Source organism: Stegodyphus dumicola, chromosome X2 (genome assembly GCF_044657685.1).
Source record: "Stegodyphus dumicola isolate Sdum_Otavi_A_Nest chromosome X2, ASM4465768v1".
NCBI lineage: Eukaryota > Metazoa > Arthropoda > Arachnida > Araneae > Eresidae > Stegodyphus > Stegodyphus dumicola.
In genome coordinates this window covers 163,141,700-163,169,203 of record NC_140781.1, presented here as the reverse complement: position 1 = coordinate 163,169,203, position 27,504 = coordinate 163,141,700, and the positions used below count along the sequence as shown (strand labels likewise).

General features: G+C 33.0%; 1 protein-coding gene across 2 annotated transcripts in view; it reads left to right on the top strand.

The window, feature by feature from the left end:
• LOC146992960 (acid-sensing ion channel 1C-like) overlaps positions 1 to 27,504 on the top strand; it is a 50,987-nt gene that overhangs the window by 5,767 nt on the left and 17,716 nt on the right. The window contains exons 3-9 of one of the 2 annotated variants that reach the window (XM_085809247.1): positions 2,420 to 2,556; positions 4,387 to 4,550; positions 7,679 to 7,807; positions 10,609 to 10,717; positions 18,035 to 18,116; positions 23,104 to 23,256; positions 26,636 to 26,711. In XM_085809247.1, coding sequence (XP_085665373.1) covers positions 2,420 to 2,556; positions 4,387 to 4,550; positions 7,679 to 7,807; positions 10,609 to 10,717; positions 18,035 to 18,116; positions 23,104 to 23,256; positions 26,636 to 26,711 — 850 coding nt within the window. The remainder of the gene's footprint in view (positions 1 to 2,419; positions 2,557 to 4,386; positions 4,551 to 7,678; positions 7,808 to 10,608; positions 10,718 to 18,034; positions 18,117 to 23,103; positions 23,257 to 26,635; positions 26,712 to 27,504) is intronic. The other variant, XM_085809248.1, reaches the window with a different exon arrangement.

Sequence of the window (27,504 nt, the reverse complement as noted above, 5' to 3'; positions counted from 1 at the left end):
AGCACGAAAATCTTAGTTTCACTTCAAGACTTAAAGTAAGAAAAATTTCTTTTCCTGCCTATTGCGCACAAAAGTGAGCGAAAAGTAACTTCCACTGAAATTCCTGGTGACTAATCTGGTTGGCTTCAAAGGATTCCACTTTTTTGTAACTTGAATACGAACTAGTTTCACTTGAAAATTATCTATGAATGAGTCCATTCAAATTCATATAGGTCCTCAATGCTTTCCAGAAATAGGCTGCAGTTCGAAAAATGGATATGCCATCTGGGTATGTTAAAACTTACATCACCAGATCAGGCATGGGGGAATGCATTAACTCCTTATAGCTAGACAATAAATAAGCATTCAGTATATTCATTATCTGTTACAAAGGGATTTTCACTGCGGATCGTTTCTCAGTTTTTCTGTTTGCGTATGCGAAATGTTTTCTACAGCATAGTTAAACTATATTTGTTTTACTCACACTCACAGAATTTTAAAAAGTAAAAACTTTTGTATAACCCTTTACTCCAACAAAAAGTTGGAAAACGTTTATTTTTTAACTAAATGAAAATTTATGTAAAAATCTAATAATGAATATTTTCTTGTTCTTTTCGCCGCGTATAATATCTATACTAACAGAAACACTTTAAATTTTAGTTCTACTACTAAGTATCAAAACCTTTGACTGAAATGTTTCAACTTTACTCAAATTAAAATACTGTGTAAACACACGTGTAAAGTAAAAACAACCAAAATATTTAGTAGTGTCTAGTGACTTAATATTTACTCTAAATTCAATTGGTAAGTACATATTTCTGAAGCTTTCAGATATAATCACTTACATGCAGTCTTAGTAATTTCCAATGTTTGGGTACGAATATTTCATTTATCTCCTCGCGCTGAACGGTAATCTACTAATTAACTTTAACATTACTAAATTAAATCTTGCTGCCAATAATTTTCCTATAAAATTCTGCTCATGCTTAAACTCATTTCTTCACGCAGAGTTAGGTAATATGTCAAATTAATTGAACCAAGTGGTAGTCGTTCACTCACTTCGAAATTGCTGTACCTTTTGCTCAAACCCCTCACATTTTATTCATTTGCACTACGATAATTTGCATACTACTGGAGGGAGTAATATAAAGCAAGAAACTAAAAATTGAAACTATAGTTCATTCTGTGTATTAAAGTTCAATAAAACTCAAAGTCTTCATACCTACACTGACCACTCGTGTTTAACTCCTGATTGGCTCTTTGGCTTACATAGCCAAAGTGCTGTTATTTTCTTCACGCTATTCTTAATTTGACGCCTATTTTGTCTGGCTTTCTCAATTAAAAGTATTCAAGAGAGCCGTGATATAAAACTCATAACTAAACAAATTTCAGAAATATTCAAACTGAGGGTTCAGATCTATTATTATATTCAAATACTTATCATTTTGTTTCACTGCCATGTAGTTGCAAGTACAAGGAACTCAATCTAATTACTTCCAAAACTTTTTCACTTCCATTATATACTGACCTGTGTGGTTGCTTGCTAATGCTATCTGTCATGAAATATCTATTAAATCTTTCTGTTTTCTCCTTTTATTTGTAATAATTCATTTCCCCATCCCACCTAAATATACTTTTTTCCTCCTATTCATCATCATTTTATAACTCCTTGTTCAACAAGCTAAGAACATTCTCTCTATCGCAGTCTAAACACGCTAGATCTTTTAAGTTACCTTTGATTAATCCGCATATCAGTATCAATATCAGCTCTTCATCTGTAAATTATTGGTATATCTCGAGATGTCTGCTTCTTGTTTGCAAGAGATTGTATCTCTTTCCTACTAGAAATGAGGGGAGATAAGTAAGGAATACTTTATTATGTGTATTCTTATTTGAAAATGGCTTACAGCCGAAAGATTGGCCGGCAAGATGCGTGTTCAAAGTTTACCTTTCTCAGTTTCTATAGTTAAGTAAACAAGAAAAAGGTATTTCCGTAGCTATATTGCCAGTGTATCATATTATTGTACCGTAAAATTTAAATACCAATTGTATTATATTGATGTAATTAAGATGTTGGCCAACAAATCTTTCCGGATAGAGTATTCAAAATTTATTAATTAATTTAATTCTTAATTTTGGTGTTTTTCTTTTAAAGGTTTCAAAATTTTAGCCTTGAACTCCAATGACACCTCTTCTACTTAAGGTTCGGATCATATATCCCATCTTTAAATATCCATATTGTCAGCTTGTATTACGAGTACCGTTGCTTCATTTATTTATTACACTTGTGTAACATATGGAAACTCAGAAACCTGAATTCCTCTGACGACATTTAATGCTGCAGATTCGATTGCATATTTGATCTCTATGAGAAAGCAGATATTCATATTCACCTTAATATATTTCATTTATTATTTCAGAAAGTGCATTTCTATTTTAGTATTACAGAAAATCTTCCACTGGAAACAGAAAATATAACAATAACAGATTATGCTTCCACAAGACTGGGTTTTTGTCACACCATCAAACTAAACGAAAGTACCCTTGGCAAAGTTCGAAGAACTGGACAAACGTTAGGTAAGTTTTCTAAAACTGAAACGTTTGAAGATAATAACAGAAATAATATTTATTTTGAATGTAGAACTAATTTTTGTTATGTGCCATTATTCATCTTACTAAAATAGTTCACTATTACGATAATTATGGAATAAGAACAACAATTTTATAATTTAGCTTATTAAGCTGTTATTTTTCCATCGTTTGCAAGTAAATAACTTTAACGTTATTCTACTTTCATTACTTAATTCTCAAAAACTAATTTAAGTAGATATTTCATCACTAGACTTAAAGTCATTTAAAAGCATGGAAACTTGAGGAATTCTCTTCCTAAAAAAACGCTTAAACCATTTGTTTTCAGTTATCAAAACAAAATTCCAATTGACATACTTTTATCTCCTGCCAAGGACCCATTAAGAATACATGCATTTAATGTGATCTCTAAGAACTATAATGTTTTATTTGAAGAAGAAGAATGGATTTCCTTCTATGGACTAGGAGGTTTAGCTCTAAATTTTCTGACTCTCAGATAATCTTGAATCTATTGGCTTAAATTAAGTTACATAATTACATTAAGTGTCAAGACAAGTTATCGCCAACACAAGAATAAAGAACTTATTTTACGACAAAGTTAAAAATAATTAAATTTTTGTACCACAATTTGTAGTTTAATTTAATATTATTCAAAACAGAAAAATTTGAAGTAATTTTTGAATAAGAGCACTTTTTTCCAGCAGTAACTAACCTCTCTAGGTATTAGCGTCAAGTTGTAATTAAGAAACGGATAGACTAAGTTGCAGAAAAACTGCAATTTACTTAAACTTCTGAAGGGGACGAATTATTCTGACGGAGGTGTCAGACCTTCTTCCATAAACCAACTGTTTACCTTACCTCGCAAATTCAATGCAGGGCATTACAGCTTCTAGAGCATCACAGCTTCTAGAAAAGCTACATCTTTACTGAAATGTCTAGCCTTTCTCTCACTTCCACACATGGTGAAGGAACCAAATAAACCATGCAACGTTTTTACTACAGTTGTACGGAATCATAGTCATAACATTAGCCCTAGCAGGGGGTTAATGCATGAAGAATCTGGTTCCTTATAATCAACCGATTTCGGTAAAAGCCCTATATATATAAACACAAGAAGCCTGTAAATTCGCAAAAAAATATACAACAAGGAATAATTAAATTAGGACAGCTTAAAAATCAAACATTTTTCCATTTGAACATTAATAAAATTGAATTGTCATTGAATGATTGTTAATTGTTAAGAAGTAACATGAATAATACAAAAACTACCTAAAACGTATATGTATAAGGAACATATAAGGAAAATAAAACATAAGCATCATTTCTGACGTTTAAATATTTAAGATTCTATATCTTAAAAAATTACCAACAGCCAATCGAGGTTTTTTTTAAGTTCTTTCAAACAGGATATATGTACCGGATGTGGCTTATGTGGTTTCCGAAGAATTTGTACTATGTTTCTAGCAACAATCAATTACCGCAACTCTTTGCTTAATTGTTTATATTCCTTAACTAATATCTGTTTGAATTAAAATTTGGCTGCATTTATGATGTTTAAAGTAGAGATGTGACAGATTTGCATGATTAATCCACTGTGCAAATATGATATGAAAGTATGATGCTGATATAATTGATACTAACTAAACCGAAGCAAATAGTAATTAAAACGCATTTTCCAAATTGCTCACTTTTTATTTTAAACTAAAATAATGTATTCTTTACAATATTCCTATTCGTTCTGTACAATTTTTATTCGTTTTGTTACTTATAGCCATTTCTGTTTTAAAATGCTAGATGATATTAAATTGATTATCCCAGGTCTGACCTTGACTTTAAATATTGAAAGAGAAGATTATTGGAATCTCTTATCTCCTGAATATGGTGTCAGACTTATGATACATCCTCGAAAATCTTACCCTACAATTGACAGAGGTGGAATTGTACTTCATCCAGGTACAAAGACTTACGTAAGCATACGAATTGTAAGTATAAAGGTGAACACATTTCCTTGTTTGTCGTTATTACGTAAATATATGCAAGTGGTGAAGAACTAGAACAAACTAGATCGACTAGAATTCAAGTTCTTTACAACCGTGTATTTTATTCTGATTCACCTGGACGTCACGCAAATTTATATTATTATACTTCATAACGTGATGTTCAAGGCAGAACTTTTGTATGAGCAGCCATACTTTATGATAACTTTGCAGCAATATTTTACGATAAGTAGCAGATGTCACATATCCAATGCACTGAATAAATTTATTCTAGAAAGTGATTGGATATCATGTCATCGCCCAAAAGCCATTGAATAAAAAGTTGTGAGTAAAAATTTGTATTCTTTTCACCTTAAACTTTATTTAATAAAGTACATATCGTCATCTCAATGTTTTTCAATCGACTATTTAAGGCTCAGACTCTGAAAAACTATCAAAGGCCGAAATCTGTGATCGCAAATGTCCATAATACAGCATTGTAATTTCTCACTACGATCTTTCTGAAACTAGGTTAGTCTTTAACTAGGTTGAAACTAGGTTGACTTTAGGACTTAAGCCAGTCTTACTTAAGTATTGGAACTTTATCAGGAACTTAGGTTTTTATAAAAAACTCCAGGTGGGATACCATTGGAACATTTAAGCAGTTTATTTTTCAAATTTGGTATAGGAATAGATCACACATAAAAAATAGAGGATATAGAAGAGTCTTGTCATTAAGGCTCCAATAATGGCATCGAGCAAAATAACTTCAAAGGCAAAGAGACACAAAATGCGCAGCGTTGATTGCACGATCGATAGAAAAGATCTTCATGAGGTCATTTTTCAGCTCCGCAGCAAATAAGAAATAGATTTCTAGCTATTTCGAAGGGTTGTACTGAAAAATAAATTCTAGTGCATTGTAGCTACAAACTGACAACATCTTAATTAAATACTGGAAACATGTTTGTTGCTGATGCTAAAATTGTAAGATCTATCTCTACTTGTCTACATGCACTAACTTAGATCCTACGATGAACCTGGTGAACTCTCGCACAGGCGGGAATTAAATACCAGCACAGAAGAAGGGTGCAAAATAACCTTTATTAACTCAAACTAAATTGACAGAAAGCACGGACTTAGTGCGTTACAAAACACCGTTCACTTGCGGGGATAACTAAACGTAGACTAGAATACAAATCAAATCTGAAAAATAAACGAGTGCAAGAACGCACTTCAAAATTACTCCTAAGAGATGGACTCACAAAAATACAACTGGCGTGATACTAAACAGATATGGCCAAGAGGCTTACTACCGTGACCACGAAATAACAACGAAACGTGCACTAGGCTAGCGAAATACGCTCTGAATAAACTGAGAATAATCACACGTTTAAATAGCACTTCACTTAACTTTACATTTACATCCTGGAGAGAGAATGTGAGAGGATGATTGAGAACTTGAGAACAGGAAAACTTAAAATAAATTTTTTATGCAAATTAAGAAAAACCCTACAAGATTAAATCAAAATAATTCAGTTTTTATATGATAAGGAAATTATTACGTCTATAAAATAAGCCATTTCCCTTTCCCCGCCTTTTAGCGAAGTCTTTTTATAAATACTTTTTATTAATTTATTTTTTAAACATTTTAGAACAAAAGTATAAACTTTATTTATCATAGGAAGGATTTAAATATTAAATCTACAGCTGGATGTCAAAAGTGGAGCCACGAAGAAAGTTATTTAGAGGAAAAGTTGTAAGGATCTTAAGTTTTACTAACGTTTATTTTATTTTAAATCTTTACTATCACTTCTTATTTTCTACTTCCGGCCAGAATTATAAGCGTTAAGGTTTTTATGCAAAGTTTGTCTGGCGAACGCCAAGTACTTAAGTTGTGGCTTTTTGCCAAGCAAGAGAGAGAGGAAGCAGTAAGTCAACGCAGGCCGCTTACCTTAGAAGTTACGCAGTTGCTGTTCGCCTTCCAGGCCAGAGGTTTTAATCCTCTTGATAAATTAAACGTATTGTAGTGTTCACAGTCTCTGTGCTACATACGCTTCCTGTTTTTATAAGGCCAATCTTCCACGTGTATTATTCTAAAGTTAAATTAGAGTTTAGTTTTATTTTTATACTTTTACGTTAGACCCCAAGTAGCGGGTCAGTGTATTCCGAAGTACGGAAGTTATTGTATATAGAGAAAAATAAAGGGTTTGTATACCCTTCGTCTGTATCCTGTCTACTTACCACAATTAGTGAACATAGCTTTAGTAAGCTCTCTGTTCCGAGTCAGGTCCTTGTATGTTCCCGAAGAAGGTAAGAAGGAACATTGACCCTGATAAAGTCCCTTGAAAACGTAGCCAAAGTTCATCTGGTGTACCCCTGCGGAATACTGGGCTAGACGGTCTCCAATCATTGACCAGACATTATTGCTCGGAAATAGATCTGAAGAACGAGAAGATCGGGGTAACAATGCAATATGATGGGCTGAGGAGAAAGCTTTAACATTGCGTGCAACGTGTAGTGGCGCATTGACTTGTCCTTTTTCAGCTAATCCGTTTTCGTCTCTTTAGCAAATTGTTTTGCTCTGAAAATTCGATTACAGATTCGACTCTCGGAAATAACTAATAATCGAACAGTTAATTTACTTTTTGATTATAAATATCCTTATGTCCTTAAATTATCCTTATGACTTAGCCCTTTCATAATGCCGTAAGTCGCCTAATCCATAATCCGGGAAATATCTGTGGCCTTAAATGAACTAACAACTGGGTGTCCTGACTGAAGCTACATTTTTTAAAGTATTACTGTATAGCTGCATCACTTAGAATCAGTTGTTAAATTAAAAGGTTAACTACTGAAACAACTAATAATTTCTAAATGTTTTAGGCTAAAATTTCAATGACACTTAGATTTAATTTAGAATCTCGACATTCAGAAAAAATCTGTTTAAAAATAAGTACATAGTATTTGATTAAATACTTGATTTAAATCTCAGCTGTAATAGTAAAATTCTTTTAAGTTTTAATGAAACTTTACTGCGTACTAATATTTATCATAACGCTAAATTATGGGAAGTTTATTAATAGATGCTAGAATAATTATAAATTCTATTTTATATATCTAAATTTCCTTTTTAGCGTGAAATCGAAAGGCTTCCTTACCCATACGGCGATTGCACTAAAACATTCCGAGATTCTCCTTTATCTGCTCTCTTAGAAAATATGGATGACGATTTTCTTACAGACCATGATTACTATACTTACGAAGTAAGTGTTTTTCAGTTTTTATTACGGACCAATACTTTATTAAGATATCTTGCTATTAATAATCATTAATATTTTAAAGTTCAAAATTTCAGTACTAAACTAAAAATTTTTAACTTTCAGTTCACAAGCTACCGTCGTATATGCTACTTCAGGTTATAAATGTGCTTTTAAAAAACATGTTTTTATTTCGTATCATTACTCTAAACTCAAAATATTTTAGCTGCTCGGAATTTTACGCTAATATCGGGATGTCTTGATCCGAATATGACGCCCGAGTTCAAATTTCGGTAATAGGCTATCTATAGGAGTGTTCTCCTCGTGAGTAAATTGAATACATGCCAGCTTCCATTAGAATATCTTTCAAGAAAGCATGCCTTATCTTGAGCAGCTATCCTTCGTGTACTTTTCTTTCGTCTATTTATTAACCTAACCTAGCCAAATATGAGATTGCCTCAAGTTGGTAACAATGATACTGAATCTTTAACAGGCTTTTACGAGAAAAGTCTTATAGAAGTCAAACTCTCTCGCATATATTAGTTTCATATGTTGAAGCTGTTATATAAGAAACCCAAATAAATGTAAAAAAGTCCATATCTGGAAATAAAATTAAGTACATATATTTTCATTTAACTTTAAATTTAATGAATAACCCATAAATTATCTTAACATATTTTTTAAATATTAGAATGTAAATATAAGCACGGTATCTCTGATGATAGTTATATATACGCATGGAAAAAAAGTAATTTCATAAATAATTATGTTAGAATCTACATTAAGCAGTTAGTATACTGATTAAATTTGCATTTTTTGTTATAATCTGATGTTTAATAATAAATTTTGCTGTATTCCTTGTGGTAAGAAACAGATACTTCCACAAAGTTTTTTCCTTCAAACATGCAGTAGCAAACTATACTTACTATTTATTCTCGTTTCCCACCCACTATTTCCTACCAGTTTTTGGTTTCGCGTTGTATGCAAATGAGTTAGAAGGAGTATTTAAGGAAGGTTCAGCCTACTTCAAGTAGAGAGAGCTTAGAGTCCTTTGTGGCGCGTGTGCACCGTCTGGCTACTTTATTCTTAAATCTACTACTCTCAGCCGTATTTTACGTTACGTTCCTGTTGATAATCCTCGGATAGGGTAAATAAAGGGCCAACTACGTTAGGTAATTGTGTTCCTTTGGAAGTTTTTATTATGCACGTGAACTCAAAGATAAGCCGCTCTACAGTTCGTTAGGTTCCTCTACGTTCTACGTAGACCAAGAGATGAGGAACTTTATGAAGTTATAAATTTTCAAAATGAAAAGTTAAAAATTTATTACAATATTACAAAGTAATGTAATGTAGTGTAATATACGAGTGTTCTGCAACCCTCCTGGTCAATGATAATCGGCCTCATGGTTAATGCAGCACACTTAACTCATGCAAACAAAAATAAAGATTAAAACAAAAGTTTAAAACACAAATCAAAACAGAAATACTATCAAAAATGTCAAATCAAAATTCCCAGTATTTGTTCTATTGCCATTTACAAATTTCATCAAATCATTTTCAAATCTGCACTTTTTATTGTGACAGTAGAATTCCTTTATGTTACCATATTTTTCCCTAACATATCGCAATAACACGCAGTCTTTGAAGAAATGTCGTGCATTGCCTTCACGACAGAAACTACAAAAACTATTATTTTGTAGATTAAATTTTTTTCAGGTACGCCGGGAAGCGCCCCTGTCTATTAACTATTGTAATATAAATCACATATTATTCTCATATTTTTAGAAACTTCAAAGTTCAACAAATAATCTTTCCTTTTTCCCGAAATGTTCCATTTCTCTTTCTAGCAATCATAATAGAAATCCTTAATTTTACCCTTAACAATTCTTTTTGATGCTTGAATATCGAACGCATTCATTACCCATAGCAGCCTCTTTGGCTAGCATGTCGGTCCTCTCATTGCCTGTAACAATATGGGCTTTCAGCCAGTTCGTTTTCAGTTCATGCATTTTCTTAATGTTTATAAGATCTTTCATACGTGAGACCAAAATACTGGTTCCGTTCAACCCTCCCCAGCTGGAGATACAAAAGTGGGCAACAAATTGGAGTCATTATAGAGAATCAAATTATTCTGTAAAATGAAACTGAAAGTTAAAATTTCCCTATTATTAATATCCCTGGCTCCAATATTATCAATATTCCTGGCTACCCAATATTACAAAGTAAGTTTTTTAAAATAAAACCACTGGTTCAAAATCAGAACATATTAATAAAAACGATACTATTAGCTCAAACTATTAACTGTTCATGACGGTGTTTAACAAAATACAAAAAAGGACTGAAATACAAAGATCCTAATTTTGACGCAAACATAGTATACTCAGTGAAGTTTACTAGTTTTCTAGTTTTCACATAAGTTCTGACATAAATCTATTTCACAAAGTAGCATTTCCGATTTTATAAATGAATGTCAGTATGTCTACCTCCGTAGACTCCCTTTGTGACCTTCGGTCATCCATTCTTTTAGTTCTAACTCGGACAACAAGAGAAGTACAAAACCAGATAGTACTTGAAAATAGACTGTGGCTTCACCCGAAATCAAAGCCGGATCTTCGTTGTACTAACCGATATACCAGATATGCAGCATGAATATGTTTAAATCCTTACAATTTCACCACAATATGTTTCGGATAGCAAAGAGCTCACAAAAATGTTTTGGCAGTTATCTCTTTTGATTTGACAGCTATCACAAATTTTCCCTTATTTTATATATTTTTATACAATTTATATTATTTATATTTCATTAGTTTTGTCAGACATTGTGTCGAGAGTCTCACCTTCTTCAAAGCTGTGGCTGCGTAGAAGAGCAAGTAAATAGCACTCATAAATTTTGTAATCCTTGCAATGAAGAAGAAGGTAAGTGCTCCTTACTATATGAAATCTTCAGCCTTTCATTTTTAATCACTTGTAATATGATAAAATTTGTATATTGATGATGTAAAGATAAGAATGCGGATGTAATATAATTGATTAATCATAAAAGTAAATTACTGCTTTATAAGAAATTAAAATGAAGATAAAACAATTTATTACTAAGAATAACAAATATGACAATAGAATTATAATACACTCCTGCTCACAAAATAAACAACAAAGGTAAAAGACGGAATAAAATAAAAACTATTTAATGGATATTTGTGAAACTGATCCCAGAGTTTGGTGTGGCATTATTAGGCCGTATAGTAAACGATAAAGCAAAGACATACAAAAACTCATATATTACGACAATTACATCGAGAAAAACCGAATGAGTGGGAAGAACGGGCGATAGAAACATCACGCTAATAACAGGTACCTCTAGCTGAAATGCATACCAGTCAGTAGCGCCATTCCTGTGGTAATGCATGTCGGAGCAAATGCAGGTTGCCTGGCAGCACACTGAGACCTGCTATCCGTCATACTAAAATTTTCCCCACGTGCTTTTTGGGATTCAGGTCCGGTGATTTAGCAGGCGACGGCAGAAGTGAAATGGTTTCACCTTCCGAATAACTCCGCACCACTCCAGCTCTACGCGGACCAGAGTTATCGTCCATAAATATCGTGTCGTTACCCATTGAAACGATAAAAGAACGCACAAGAAGTATAATTTCGTCGCGATACAGAACGGCTGTGACGGAATCACCAGAAGTCACGTAGAGGTCGTGCGGCCGTTCGTTGGTATCCCAGGCTATGCAATTTGCCTCCTCCTCTGAAGTGGGATCTTTCAACAATGTTTGGCGCCCGAGAGCATGTACCTGTCCCTCGCCCTATCATTGCCCCTTAGGATTAGTTCTTGTCCCATCATTATCCTTTAGGAATCGTTCTGATGTTAAATCGAGACTCTTCTGTAAAGAGCAGGTGGACCCACTGCTCTGGTCTCCAACTGCGATGTTCGCAGGTCCAGTTCAACCGCGCTCTGACATATGATGGGGACAAAGGAACACAAACCACAGGTCATCGGGCGAACATTCCGCCTTCATACAGGCGACGCCATGCAGTATGGCGGAATATGGGCCATCCTTCAGCAGCAGAAAAATACGACGCCAGCTGTCGTGCTATTAGTGATCTGCGGCGTCTTGCACATAGCAACAGAAAGCGATCGTCTGCCCTTGTGGTAATCCTCAGGCATCCCGACCCACGTCTTCTGCATGGGGTTTTGATCCTTTTGGTAATGAGTCCAGAGCTTGTTAATGACACTATGATGCACATTCAGCTCTCTCGCAATAGCGTATTTTCTTGCACCAGCTTACAACATTCCGACAGCCCTTCAAAGCATTTCATGTTCCCTTCGGCTCATGCTTTCCGCTTTGACTATTTCGGATTATACGGAACTATCGCTGCTTGCTACCTGACACATAGCTTCTTTATAAGACGTTGCGGTGTGACAACGGGATTGCGTTTTGTGCTAATTTTGGTTGCCTATTTGCAATCGGTGATGCCGCCTCTACCTCATATGTATACTTCATGCTTTAATTCCCCTTTTAACATTCTTACCTTTTCTTTTAGCGTTTGTTGCTTATATTTTCAGCACAAGTGACTTAAAATGTGAACAGAATTTGAATCGTAGAAGTAAATTAATGCACTGTATGCTTGGAGAGGCTAGTTGGCTCTTTAAATAGATTAATTTAATTAATAATGAAAACCGTATAAATTCACTGGAAAGTAAATCTGTTTGAGCTGGGTCTTTATCGAGTTCCTGCATTTCCTCATCCTCAGATGCCGCTTCCAGATCATTTAATACTTCTAAATCCTTACACATACAGTTCGATACAAAGTCTCATCTTAATTTCTCTCCATCTAGTGCCAAAGATACACTTTTTTGGCTTCCATTTGTATTTAAGATGAAAATTAATTTGTTATTAGTTAATATTTTTAAGTTATTGCTCCTTAACATGTCGTAGCTAAATTTAAAGACCATGAGTAAATATCCTTTTGAATTTCTAAATCACTGTAAAAACACTGTAACTTCCTTTCATTTAATACTCTCAATCCGACGAAATTTTCCAAGCGCCCAATACGGGAAATTTATATTCAAGTTTAATGATAGAACTATTAAATACTGTTACTTTACATGCCATAGCTAAATTTTAAGATCGTTTAAATTACTAATGCTTTGTGAACACAAGACCGTTAGAGCACAATAAGTACCTTCAACTTAATATTTGTAATTAAATGAACTTTCGCAAATACCTACTACTGAAAATGAAACTGAAATTTGTATTAAAATTTAATAATGAAAGCTCCTTTAGTTTTTCAATGAAGAAGTTTCAGATGTTGAATTCAGGAATTCTTATAGATATTAAGTAATAGATTTTAGAGTGCAGTCTATGTAGAAATTTTAAAAGCTAATAAGGAAAAGTATATATGCTCTTTTGACAATTCGAAGCATTTATCATATAGTTTTACATTTCTAATTACTCCAGTAATCTAAATAAATGGAGGCATAGCCTAATTCACTTTGTAATCATTGAAGTAATACTTATAGTCTAAATAGTCCCTTTTTTGAGGAGAAGGAATTTTGAATCTTTAAAGTGCACATGTGAAGAACCAAACTTCCGAGGAAAAGTTTAAAATCTAAATTTCTCAACGCTGTAATTCAGAATAGGAATAATATGCTTCGTAAAAATTTCGCAATTTGTAAACAAGCATCCATTTTTCTTTGCACTTTTAACTGTGTTAAAATATTCTTCTTAAAAGCTTCAACTACTAAGCTGTGTAGACTTTCAAAGTAAATAAACATACTATGCTTTAGGTCGCAAAATAACGCCATTTACCATTTAATCTGATCGCAGTCACATAGCATTATCTATTTAATTAGCTTAATTCTTCTAATGTAAATCATCATTCCCTAAATGAAAGAAATATTCAATAAATATTAAATTTTTCCTTTTTTAACATAAAAGCATCAAGCGGTCTTTCATAGACTTGTATTCTAAAACTTATATGCGTAGCTCTCGTTAGTAACATAAGGTCCACAAAAATTAATTAAAAACATCTTTGATAATTTTGATTTTTGTGATAGGGTGCGTGGATGTTTGCTATAAAACTGTCCTGTAAAAAATCTTTTTCTCATATGCGGCTGGCATAAAAATGTAAGTTTTTCAAATTTCTACTGTAATGATCATGCAACCAGAATAGTCGTTGTTTAGAAGCCTATCTTAAGTTGCAGTTATGGGTCTACTATCTTTCGTTCATAAGATTATTAAACTCAGCTACATTTTAAAATACTCTTTACTCTACACAAGTGTTGAAAGCCAGAGGTACATGTTTATAATATTTACACGCTCTTGGATGTATATGTTTCATTTTTAGGATCATTATTTTCATGTTTAAGCAGGTAGATAATTCTTAGCGGTAAATATGGGAATATAACATTCAAAAGCTGCCATGCCGTATCGTCAGTGGTTATATCATAGCCTTGATCTTTACATAACTTAATATATCTCATGTGTTTATCTAAGGTCTTTTAAGATGCGATTTTTCGACTATCAAATCTATACATTTTTCCATTATCATTAAGTGTACAGTTTCAACACAATGTTAAGAGAATATAACATCATTTTTAGAAGCCACACATCTACCGAGTATATGTGTTTAACGTGTTTTTTATCGTAATTTGTTGATAAAGTAACAAAAATAATGACAATTCACGATAAAAAACACGTTAAACACATATACTCGGTATATAACACATATATTTGTGGCAGTAAACTTACTCGCATTTAGCGCATAGTTTTAGCCTAAGAAAATGCGAATTCGTTTGCCTTCATGAGATTTAATGCACAAAATATGTAACTTTCATTATGATTTAAAAGGATTATAGACACTATAGTACGCCGAAAAGCATTATCCCTTTCTAAATTTGTAAGTAATAAATATTTGTGCACCCAGCGCTTGACGTTTTTGTTTGTTTGTATAGGCAAATTATCGTTGCTCTGTCACTTGCAAAGTCATGAAAAATGCAAACGAATGGAAGGATAAAGCCAGATACTTATCTTTGTTGGTAACAGCTCAAGGGAAAGCTAGAGACTTAGACGAAACATATATGTTATATAACTTGTAATGGTACCATTGTATGTTGCTATTGTAAATGTTAAAAAATATAATATATTCACAAATATTGTATATACATGACAACACTTCATACAATATATTGTAACATGGAACCTACAGATTTCAGAGTATACATAACATAGAATAAGAAGGAAAGAATGCGTTCTATTAAGTAATAACCCAGCTTATTTGGGTTCAGTGTACTATTAAAGAAATAAACAGACTAAATTAAATATCAGATATTTATTAAGTAAATTGGTGTTACGTAACTGATTTTACATTAAACAGGTGACAGGACTAAAATTTAGTACTGAAGAAAATTTTAAAAATTCCCAAAGATTAATAACAAAAATTAATACAAGAGAATATACTTTCTGTTCAAACAGCATAATATTAATATCCAGTGAAACTATAGAGACCGGTTGACACCGGGGGTACAAGAATACAAGAATTCATACAATCAATTTTCACACTAATCCATTTTCCTTATTACAATAAACAGAAGTGTCACAGGAATAAATTAGATGCGAGTAAATGTTTACATCATTAGTTTTACATATTATTCATTGCAAAAGCAACATTTCTGATTTACTTTTCAACCATGCGTTTAATTATATTATGGTATTTTATATTAATAGGACCTTGTCCTTTAAAAACAACAGTAATAATATTTTTACCGAACTAACCGGGGGAGGAATTTGATATTACTTCTGAATTTCACGTTTCATCATCACGACATATAGTGACGCTATCGTCAGTAGAGGGAAAAAAATTCTTCCTCAAACAGGCAAGAGGAACACGGAGACAGACACGGAAAGGAACAGGAACTCAGCAAACTAATCTTAAAGTAAACAGAAAGAATTTTTTTTAATAACGAAGATTGTAAAGAGGTGATGATCTACCCTGGCCTGTCCTCGGATGATCAGGAGAGTTAGTGGCTGCCATGGGTTTCCTTCGCCTTTTTTAGCTGGCCCAAAACACGTGTACTTTTCGAATACCCCGCCGACACTTGTTCTTCTCACGGCGACAATTCTCGTACTTGGCGAGGAAACGATGAGGAAGGAAGCCAAGCACCAACAACCTTTGCAGCTCCTTTTACGGGAAACGTTGACACTCAGCTTCAAGAAGTTGGACCATCTCGGCCTTTCCTTCCATCACCGCAAGCCAAGGACACCAGCCTGGTCAACAAGCTGACTCCTTTACTTTTCAATAACAACATTCCAACCCTCGAAAAGAGTCGCGATTCAACAGGGACACACGCTGAACACTCTAACCCCCCCCCCCACGGAGAAAACGTTACATACAAATTGGTAGGCTTGCATCAACGTCCCAAAATTAAAACCCGGCCATATGATGATCAAATTGAAACAAAGTAAAGTCACCTTGAAGGGTAAACCTTCCCTTCCTGACGACTGATTAAAATAGGAATGAAGACGCTGTTTAAAGCGTAGATAAGAAAATAGTTTTAAACAAATTACATATACTATAATTTAGTTTTAAACAATTCTATGAATGATAATTCGCCACCACCTTAGTTTAGCCATTGGGTCGTCTCCATCCCTAACTATTCTGTAAGTGTGAAAGAGTATGAGGAATTTTCGCCTTCATATTTCACATGCCTGATTTTTCACATTTTCTGTTTTCCAAAAAATTCTAATATCTTTACAAGCTGAATGCCCTTATCTAAGAAGAGGAGATCAATATCCCAAGAAATCTCTCCGTGTTTATGTCAGAGTCTCAACATAAGGCCAACATACTGAAAAGGTAGAGCTTCGAAGCGGTGATTTTACAAGAAAATTTTATGCCTGTAAATTCATTGCTCCTATTTTGTCGTTGATCTCTATTAGGTTGATTCGGGTTCAAATCCCGATAAAAAAAAGTGGCTACATGGGCATTTTCATACTTTTCTCGTGTGCAAATGAAAATCAACTATTTCCGTTGGTTGTCTTCACAAAGGCAGGCCTTCCCTTAGGCTAGCAGCCTTATCGTGTTTGCCACAATCATAAAGCAAACATGCAAAGCCTATATTTGTCAGCCTAGTTTTAGAGTAATAATACTTTGAGGCGCGTATCTAGGTAACTCTCCTAGTGTCTGAGACGAATAATTATGAACCATAGCTCAAGTGGAGCATTTTCTTATTAAATAATCTCTCTTACAAAACTTCTTTCCAAAAGAGCGTTTATGTTTCCAAAAGCGTTATGTTTTATTATTTTTTCCCCCGAGCGTTTATGACAGCTACACACTAAATGCGAGTAACCTTTACGCCACATCAAAGTACTTTTTTTACCCAAAAGCACGGAATATGTGCACTAAAGGCACTAATGATAAAAAGGCCTCAGCTCTCTTTTCTAACATTCTTTCTTAAATAATATCTTTAGTATATGGAAATATTATTCTTAAAATACTTATAATTAGCTTGTTGAAATTGTTTAAAGATTTAAAAGACTGGAGAACTAACATACCCTAGCAGAAGCGCTTCTAATTAACATCTTCTTTCAATGATAATGTAAGACTCATTTAAATTATATTTATACTAAAATATTAAAGCAATTTTCTGATTAACACATACTAAACATATTTTGCAGCTTTAACACTGCTTTATAAGCGTTTAATGGTTTATTTGAAATTTTAATTTTACTTGTATGTTTGCGCAAATCTCGCTATACATACCAAAGAAAACGCTTTATTTAAACATTAGCGGTACATGATGTTTAAAAATATCAAATGAGATTCTTTTTTGTTGCATAAAGCTAGTCCTCCTCACATAAATTTTATTTTCTGTTGCTGTGATAGTATCAGTTCTTCAATCTTGATTCGGAAGCTGTAGACTAATGGCTTCTTATTTAGTTTCTAAACAAAACGCAGCAAAAATTGTTTGGACAGCACACAGAATTACCCTCATTTATTTTTCATTTCCACAATACTATCTTATAGAATTTTGCAGTTACAATTAACTATTTCTGAACTTTCCACCTTAGGGATAATAATTTGAGTATGTATTAGATAATAAGTGCTCTATATTGTAGTTTTATCATGCAACTACTTGTAATTCAAATCTAATAATAGTTTTTTCCTAAAAAATTTTAAGAAAGATATTTTAAAGCGCATTGCAAAAACATACATGCTAAATTTTAATTTTAGAAAAATGTAAAGGAGATTTCAAGGAAAATTTTGACGATAACGTGAACAATCCTTGTGCTACTCTATGTAAACCTGCTTGCGAGTAAGTCGATGTCCTTTATTGATGTAACATGATGTTTTGCCTTAAAGAAAAGTATTTTAAGCTGACTAAGTTTTAAAATATAATAATAATTAAAAGCACTAAATATAAATTATTTATATTATAATATATTGCTGCTCGACATAAATATGTAATCTGTTACTTTTTATAAGCAGTACGAGGAATGATCTCAAAACATTCGCAGAAAGGGGAATAAAAAGTGGGCAGATTTATATGCACATTACTTTTCTAAATATAAATCCTGATGGCAAACTTGCTAGCTGTAGCTTAATTGTTAATTTTTTTTAAATAACCAAAGCCTAAATTTCATAGATGAACGAATTCAAATTTTGAGCTGTGGTAAAATAAATATGTTTAAAGTACTTGTTAGAATAAAGCATAATAAATATTTATGAAATTATAATAAATATTTATGAAATATTTATGAAAAATGTTAGAAGACAGCACTTCTATTTATTCACAACTGCCAAACGGGCAGCAGAATTTCACCCTAGAATAATTTCCAATGGTAATGATGGTATATGCAATGGTCTTGTATCCACCTCAATCACAAGTAAATGATTAGCAAAGTGTAAAACTTTTTATAACAGATAGACTAACATATAAATTTGTGCGTGTAAGCAGAGACTGTGGGCCTTTTTATTAGGTCAAACAGAATAAATTTTAGAAAAACATCTCATGATCAGGAAACTCTCAGCCCGGTGGTTACACAGAATGTTGACCGAGGCGCATAAAACAAACGGTGTGTGGAGTTTAGATGCACTTTTAGCAATGTTTCGCTAAGATCCAAGGAATTTGAAATATAGATATATGGCAGTGTATAAAACATGAGTGTACTACTTCGATCATGAGAATAAACAAAATAGCATGACATGAAAAATTATATTCTGTGAACAAGAAATTTCATGCGTCAGCATCGCTAACCAAATTAGAGTTGGCCAAATGGTTAGTTTTCTGGGATGCCAAGGAACTTCTGATAATTTATTGTCCTCAACGTTAGGAAACAATCTCAGGAATGCATAATTAATGGAAAAACTATGCAAATAAATTAAGAATAAATGATGGGGGAAATTGACGAACTAATTCTTTACTGACTATCCTAGAGCGCATCATACACCTCGGCTTAGGCAACAACTGCTGTTAATGCTATAAGATTCATAGTATGACTTCATCCTTCATACTTATTTTAAGAAATTTGTTCTGTTTAAAAGTCTAAAGAAAGATCTCCGTGGCATCTGTTTTTCATGTGATGATGATGATGATGTCATGAATGCTGAAAGTGTGCAGTTTTTAGAAGGTAAGAAAGAGTTTTCTATCTGGCATGAAATTGCAACAGTAGCGCTGGCAATTGCATTGTCAAAATAAAGAACTGTATTAAAAAATAAAAAAATATTTGGCATACTTAACTTTGTTTCTTATACCCCGTTTTACGAATGTTTTGATTGCCCTTCGTATCTTGCTAAGCAGATTAAATTTTCTTTTTGTATTTAAATATGATTAAGCTCTAGACTCTTTTTATTTCAGATTTGGACATAAATAATGGAAATAACACATCTAGCATGTCTTCTTGCAGATTGTCTTTGTAGATTTAATTTCATTTGAAAATTTTTGAGAGCTATCTTCACACTTCGATACAATGATGGTACATAAGAAATATTTGACCAGTTAATCTAATAATGTCTCAAAAAATCATTCATGTCACGTGCCTTTTAATTACTCCCATAATAAGAACTCTAACTAAATATTTTCTAATCAACTGAAAAATTTTGAAATGTTAGGATACATTTTTTATGCTTTTCAGAAAATAACAAAGATGTCATTCCAGCCTCAGCACCAGCATCAACTAATATTACCATAGCGTGTAATAAGAAACAACTCATTAATAAGTAATAAGCATTCTCTAAACAATTCTGTGCCCTTCCATTAAGAATACAGATTCAGATGAAATTAAAAATAATCACGCATTCATATCCTAATTTATTCCTTTTTTCTGCTTCAAACAGAAATTTGAAATACCATATATTAACATCTACATCAGAGGAAAGAGAAATTTTCTAGCATGAATGATTAATTTCAAACTCTTTTACGTCCTCCCTTTGGAAAAGAAACAAGTTTGGTTTTGTTTTGCTCCGCCTATTGTTTTCCGTATCAAATTATCGTCACTCTTTCTTTCTTTGCAAACATTTTTCTCATGATGAAGAAGGATCTATACCTGATAGCCGATAAAACGACAGAGTTTTATTCAATTCCTACTGCATTCTAAATTTATTGCCTAATTTCGCTTTTGTTAATTGAAAACCTAACACAAGTAGCAATTGCCACATTAGTAGTAACTATAAACGCAGGCTTTCAGCTATTTCAGAAATTATTAAACGCCTGTTTTACACTTCTATACTCCTTACACATTAAGTAACGTTCCAACATGTCAGTCAGTCACTAAAATCAGCACACATTGTGTAAAAAGCAAAATATAGAAATATCATTTATAAATCAAATAAAAAATGCTTCTTAGTGAAACTGTCCATCTAAATTTATCTAAAAATGGAGTGATTCGATTGTAAATGAATTAATACTTTAGAATACTTACTTTGGACTCTATAGCAGCTTGCAGTCTTTTAGGAATGAAAAACAAACTTTATAGTGATCAGCTGTGCAGCTTCTTTTCAAATATTTAGGAGATATCTTTCAAAAATGCTCAGTTTTTCGCTTAATTATTTATATATCATCGTTTTTCGCTCTACTGTAGGATTGAAGTCGAATAATTGAGTTAATATTGAGCATAATACAAAACTCACATATTCACAATCCAAGAAGTGTGATTGGATAGCTTTATATTTATCTGTTGAATGCTCCATTTGACTTCAATGCCAATTATTATCTGTCTATTACACACTCTATAGAAAAAAAATAGAAGCACCATGAAGGAAGTGGTTGTTTTGATGAAATTGTATATGAGTATAGCTCATACACAGATAATAAAATGATTAAAAAATCAAGGTCATAGTGCCTGTTCACGGCTCACAATCACCCATTGATTGTCGAACCGCCCCTGACGGCAATGGATGCTTCAATTTGCCGCGGCAAGGAGTGATAGAGGTTCCTAATGTCATCCTGCGACACATTCAGCCACGCATTCATCAGTTGTCGCTCCAGATATGCAATATTTTGTGGGGCCAGAATTTTGCGACCTATCATGTTTCAGACATGCTCGATTTGTGAAAGGTCTGGTGACCTTGCTGGCCAACGAAGAGAATCAACCGCACAGAGACAGTCCAGAGATATGCGAGAGGTATGTGGCCTGGCATTATCTTGCTGGAAAATGGCCCCAGGATGACGTGCCATGAGGGATAATGCAACCGGCAGTAGGATGGTATCAACATATCGTTGAGCTGTTAAAGATGTATGAAGGATGACTAAAGATGACCTGCTGTCATAAGAAATAGCGCCCCACACCATCACACCAGGGATTATGGCTGTATGCCTTTGTAAAACAAAGGCTGATTGGGACCGCTGGCCCCGTCCTCTCCAGCCATGAACGCGGTGGTCATCTGCTTCAAAAGTGAAGTAGAATTCATTGTTGAACACTATACGATGGAAATCTGATGGCAGCCATGATGATCGGCTGAGACACCACTCCAGAAGACTCCGCCGATGCTGTGCGGTCAAAGGCAAACGTCTTAAAGGCCTCTGTGAGCATAACCCCGCCTCAGACAAGCGGTAGAGATGGTGGACGGTACCACGGGAAGTATAGACGTGGCTGTAGTGCGTTGAATAGTTGACAATGATACCGTTGGGGCGGCTGGGGTCTGGCGAACAATCATCCTATCTTGCCTCGCATTTGCGATACTTGGCCTCCCAGAGCCTTCATTTCGTCGGCAATCTCCTTGTAGCAACCATTGTTGCCAACATCTTTGCACAGCAGTGTCTGTAAGTTGCAGGTGGCGGCCTATTGCTCGGTATGACCACCCAGCTTCACGCAACCCTACAATGCGACCACGGTCGAAGTCGTTTAGTTGTCTGTAAGGTCTTCGATATCGCCGTAATGGCTTCTTTAGTTGCTCCTTTACGGAATTACAACGGCAGCAACAAAAAAAGCTAAATTTTCCGCCTCTGTTACTGGTTTTTTACTTTTCGAACTAGAAATGCACCCTGTGATCTCAATTTCTGTTCATTTACCTTGAAACTTTGATCATTTGCATGTTCGATCAAGATGTTTTTGCATACTAAATTTCGTCACGGCTGCTGTTTACTCATTTAAAAATTTTACACTGTGCACAGATGATTGTAGATTATCTTGCATTTTATTCGAACACTGTATTGAATCCATATTACGTTCAAAGAAAAACATTGCTTTTTATTATTAATCAATTTCCATGACTTGTTCCTAGTTAAAAACCTGCATAGCCTTCCCTAGCCAAATGTTTCTCCCTTTTTATTTCTTTGCTTCTTTACCTCAAAATCTTACAATGACCAGAGAAACTGAACGTATTGAATTTGCTTTCATCGGTAAAGAACATTTTCATGTAAACTTTTAAATCCGTTGAAGTATTCTCTTGTGGTATTCCACCATCATACCCAGCAAATCTCAACGATTTGTTTTCTCCTTCAGGATGAACAGCTTTACGTGGCTTGTCAAATTCAAATATCCTTGGGCATTTGTTTTTGGATTATCCTTTACAGTTTTGTGATACTACTAAGTATCTCTAATCCTTAATATTTTTAGACGAATTTGCAAACATGAGGTTCCAATTTAGTATCGGAGTTTTCCTTTATTAAAAACGGTATTTAATCCAAAATGGAAACATTTATCCTTTCACAGTAAATTATATTTAAATGTGTTTCTAACATTGCAAATGCTAAATTTCTCATTCATCACTATATTGTTTATAACTTATAAGTGTTATTTATCAAAGTTTATTCAATCTTTGTCAGTACTCTCTTAATGCTTTGAACAATGATTCCTTTCTAGGGATACTCGTTATGATGTGACGTTATCAACGTCAGAATGGCCTAATTTGGAATTTCAAGAATTCGTACTCCAGCGATGGCCTGATCTTAAACCGGATTTTATAGATCGTGCTCATGCAAATAAAACCGTCCCACTGAATGAAACTTTTATCAAGTGAGATAATAAAGCCGTACAATATTTCTGTGTGCTTTTAGTCACTCTTAGAGCTTTTGTTTGTGTTTTTTCATTTAAATTGCTTCAAATAATACTGAAAATTAGAGGTATATTAATGGAAATTACGATGATATAAGAGAGGAAGTAAATTTTCATTTTGCATATATTCCTTTCATAAAGTACTGTAATATTATGGGCTTGGAATTCATATCATAATAGTTAGAAAATTTTCAAGAAAATCTGCTTTTACATCGAATTGTTCCCTTAAATGAACTAATGAAGGTCACATACTAGTAATATGCCAAACTATCACTACTGCTCGGACTTCGTCTGGTAAATTATCTTACATTAATGTTAACGTTCTAGCATCTGGATAGCTATTTCACGAAAGGAAAACTTTCAGGAAAATGTGCTTCTTCATAAATGACTTTAAGAAGAACTCGATAAGAGAAACTGGCTGGTACTTGCTTTACACTTTGTAGAAACTATGAAATGCTATTATTGGAGAAGTTAAACAACAAGAATCAGTGTAATTTTTGTAAATTTTACAGGACTACTTTCGATGGTTTAAATTCAGAACCATCTTTTTAGCTGCCTAAATTCAAATGATTGAGATAGAATATGGTGATAAGATAAGAATGACTGGAAGGATGTCAAGCTACTAGAGCCATTTATTTATTAAACAAGAAAACTAAAGCATAATTTCCTTAAAGGCTGAAGGTAAAGATGGATTGGAATTAAGGTCGTTAAAAAGAACAAAGATTTTTTTAATGTGAAACGCCTCTATAAAATCCAGTTCACCGATGGAAAATGTTTTTTGAATACGTTTGGCTGCAGAAAATTGGAAAGCGTTATTTGGGGACCAACAGTGCTGGGAAACAGAGGATTTTTTGTTTCTTTTTTCTTAACGTATGCCTTGTATCCTTTAATGCGAAATTTTAAGCCTCTGTTAGTTCGAACAAAGTAAATTAAATCACACTGGCAAGTAATCCTGTAAATACCCCGTGAATTCATATCCTGAATGGCGTCTTTAAGTATGCAACTGGGAATTTTACTGATAGAAGGAAAAACGACCCGAAAGGTAAATTTCTGTAAAATGCGTGCAGTTTTACAGCTAATCGTTTGTAAGAAAAGAATGAGAACAGATTTCTTATCCTCTCCTAAAACGAGAGGGTGCGTTTTAATTGGTTGAGATGAAAATCTTTTAACTGCTTGGTTAATAATATTGGGTGGAAAGCTCCTGTCAACAGCAACCGCTTTCTTAATCATAGAGCAGCATAGTGTTTGACTGAGTAAAAATGCAACACAAAATTTTCAAACAAATTATTGTAGCCTAAAATTTTTTATGCTTTTCCACTCTTCATTTATCTTAAATCTTTTAGCTCCGGTAATTCAGAATACCTTTTAATAGTTTTCCATAATGATTCTTCTGCTGTAATTTTTTCTTAGTTTGTAACTAATAGTACAAACTAAGGAAATTGTTATTTTATTTTGTATAAAAATCTGAAAAATACACTCACTTTTCAAAATTTTCCTGAGATTCATTCCCTTTTTTCTATTGCTGTTATTTCGTTTTTCAAAGTTACACACATTTTAATGTATTTTTTTCTTGATTCTACTAGCAGCACCAAACACTTTTAACAGCAGCAAACTTTTCTGCTCCTAATATTTAGTAATTGGATCCCTTTTAACAATTCTATTATTACTCGAGAAAATAATAAAATATTTACTTACAGAATTTAATGAGTTCAAAACCAGAAAATGCAGTAAACTTTTATGTAAGGTAGTGAACTTTATAAGCACGATAATTTCTAATATTCACTCACAGAAATTCAGCATTACTACACGAAAGTGTGAAACCTAATTTCCACGAGAAATATTTTGCATCCTTGTTTTCATGAAAAATATGTGAAAAATTATAATGTACTAGTACTTAGAGCATTGCGGCATAGAACTAACTATATCAGCGGGAGCCATCTAAATGAAAAAACGAAGAGATTTATTCAAGGAGACAGAATATCTCTATGATTCTTAATGGATTATAACTACTTGACGTCTTAGTTAATGCATCTTTAAACGATGGAACTCAGAAAATTTAGACAGAAAGGGCTGCTAGACATAATCATAAATCGACACATAAAAGAAAATTTAATTGTACAGTTTTAAAACTTATGGGGGGAATGTTAATTATGTCCTGCGTTCATTGAATATATGTGCTTTGAAAATTATCTGGAGGCATTAAAATTAATTTCACCTAAAATAAATCAGAAAATTTCTAATGAAATGGATGCTTCTGATTACAGTGTAGGTCAGCATTTATTTCAGTGTGATTTGGAACTCAAATGGGATCACAGAGCAAAATGATGCGCATGTTAAAATTTAATTCAGATGTATGAATTTTAAGAAATTACATTAATGATACCTTTAAAAAATTACTCTAATTGATATTAGTGAGATTACAGAAAGTTATCTTATTCAATCGTTTCTGTTAAATTCTTATAACTAGCAGAGGTAGTGACTAATTCTGTATGTTATATTAGATAACTTTATATGCTAATTTACCGAATAATTAATTCTATATGCTAATTTAGTAAAAATGGTCTGGTATGTTATTTTCTTTAAAATTTAGCAAATATTTACGGAAAATTTCAAAATTTTGCAGGTGTATGTTAATTTTTAGAGCTTTAAATCTGCTTTACAAGATCAGGATTTTCTTTTTTTTAAAATGTACATTCTGAAAATAAATACTTGCGTAACCCTACCTTCGAAAACATATTCGTACTTTTCCTACCTCAAAATTTAATAATTAAAAATAATCAGTAAAAAAAATTCGAAACTTTCAGTCGGAAATGCGGTAACATTTGTTGTTGTCAGTTTAATTTAACTGATTGTAGATTCATGCAACTGCAACATCGTCGAATGTCTTCAAATTATTTTAGATAAATAAGCGATATACATAACGCAAAAGGGATTATCTCTTTTATCAGAATACGTTTTTTAACCTTCATAATGCATTTTACTGATAATTTTATTTATTACATCATACGTTTAATTCATAAAGGGAATTTTTATCGCCATGCAGTAAGTAAACGGCTTCAGAATGATAGTTTCTTTATTCAAGTTAAGAATATTTTGAGGCACTTTATATTAATTAGAAAATTTTCCTGGCAAAATGTCTGGCTTTAAAACTTATAATTAAATATTTAAAATACATTAATGTCTCAGAAAATCTGCAGATTTTGCCTTCAGAAAGTTCAAAAATTATTGCATTATTGATTTACTGAATTACTTATCGAATCCAGAATCATGAATCTGAATGTTCGATACAGCTAATTCTATTTGTAAATAAACTAACACTTTTGTTTTGTAATATTTACAGCAAAAACTTTCTCAGAGTGCATGTTTTCATTCAAGAAATGAATTATTTGAGATTTATGGACATACAAGCTTATTCGGTAATTTATTTTCTTCAGTTTATGATCCTATTATATTTATGTAAATGTTGAAATAACAAGTTTCTTTACAGCATTTTAATAAAGGTACGAGGTAGTATAATTATCAACTTACGTTTTATAAAGCACTCAAGGATATGTTTCACTGATGAACATATCTTAAATAAATTTATGTTTTGTGTTTTTAACTTTAAAATGTGTTTAAATTTATTGCTCTAGACATCTTAGCATAACTGATTGAAGAAGTTTAATAAATCTTAGTGACTTTATATTTTTATGCTTGGTGACTGTGCATTTGATTTTACATTTGCGTAAATCCTAACATCTTTGCATTTTCATTCTATTTTATAAAGATGCATATTTTTCCCCTTTTGAAATTAGTCAATAGATGAAGAAAGGTAAAAGTGGAGGAAAAAAGGAAAAAATCGGTAAGCAATAATGAATAGTTAGGGTGCAATTCAGACATTTAGCAGTCATATGGGAAAATAAATCGAATCATAACATAAACTAGGAAGTTTCTAATAAAGCATTTGTCTTTTAAAATATATTTTGCTCTGAAATGCATTAAGGTCATCAGAAACTAAATTTGACACAAAGCATTAATTACATTTTTATTTCCACAAAAACCTGAATATATATGTGCGTACATTTATGAAGAGCTACTGTATTGGCTCATTGCTGAAAATTTTAACTCGTTTTATAATCTCAAAGAATGGAAGCAAGCCCTTCATTAATTAAGTTCATTTTGATATTGAACAGTGGCTCGCTTTATCTTCAGAATTCTATGGCACTACTG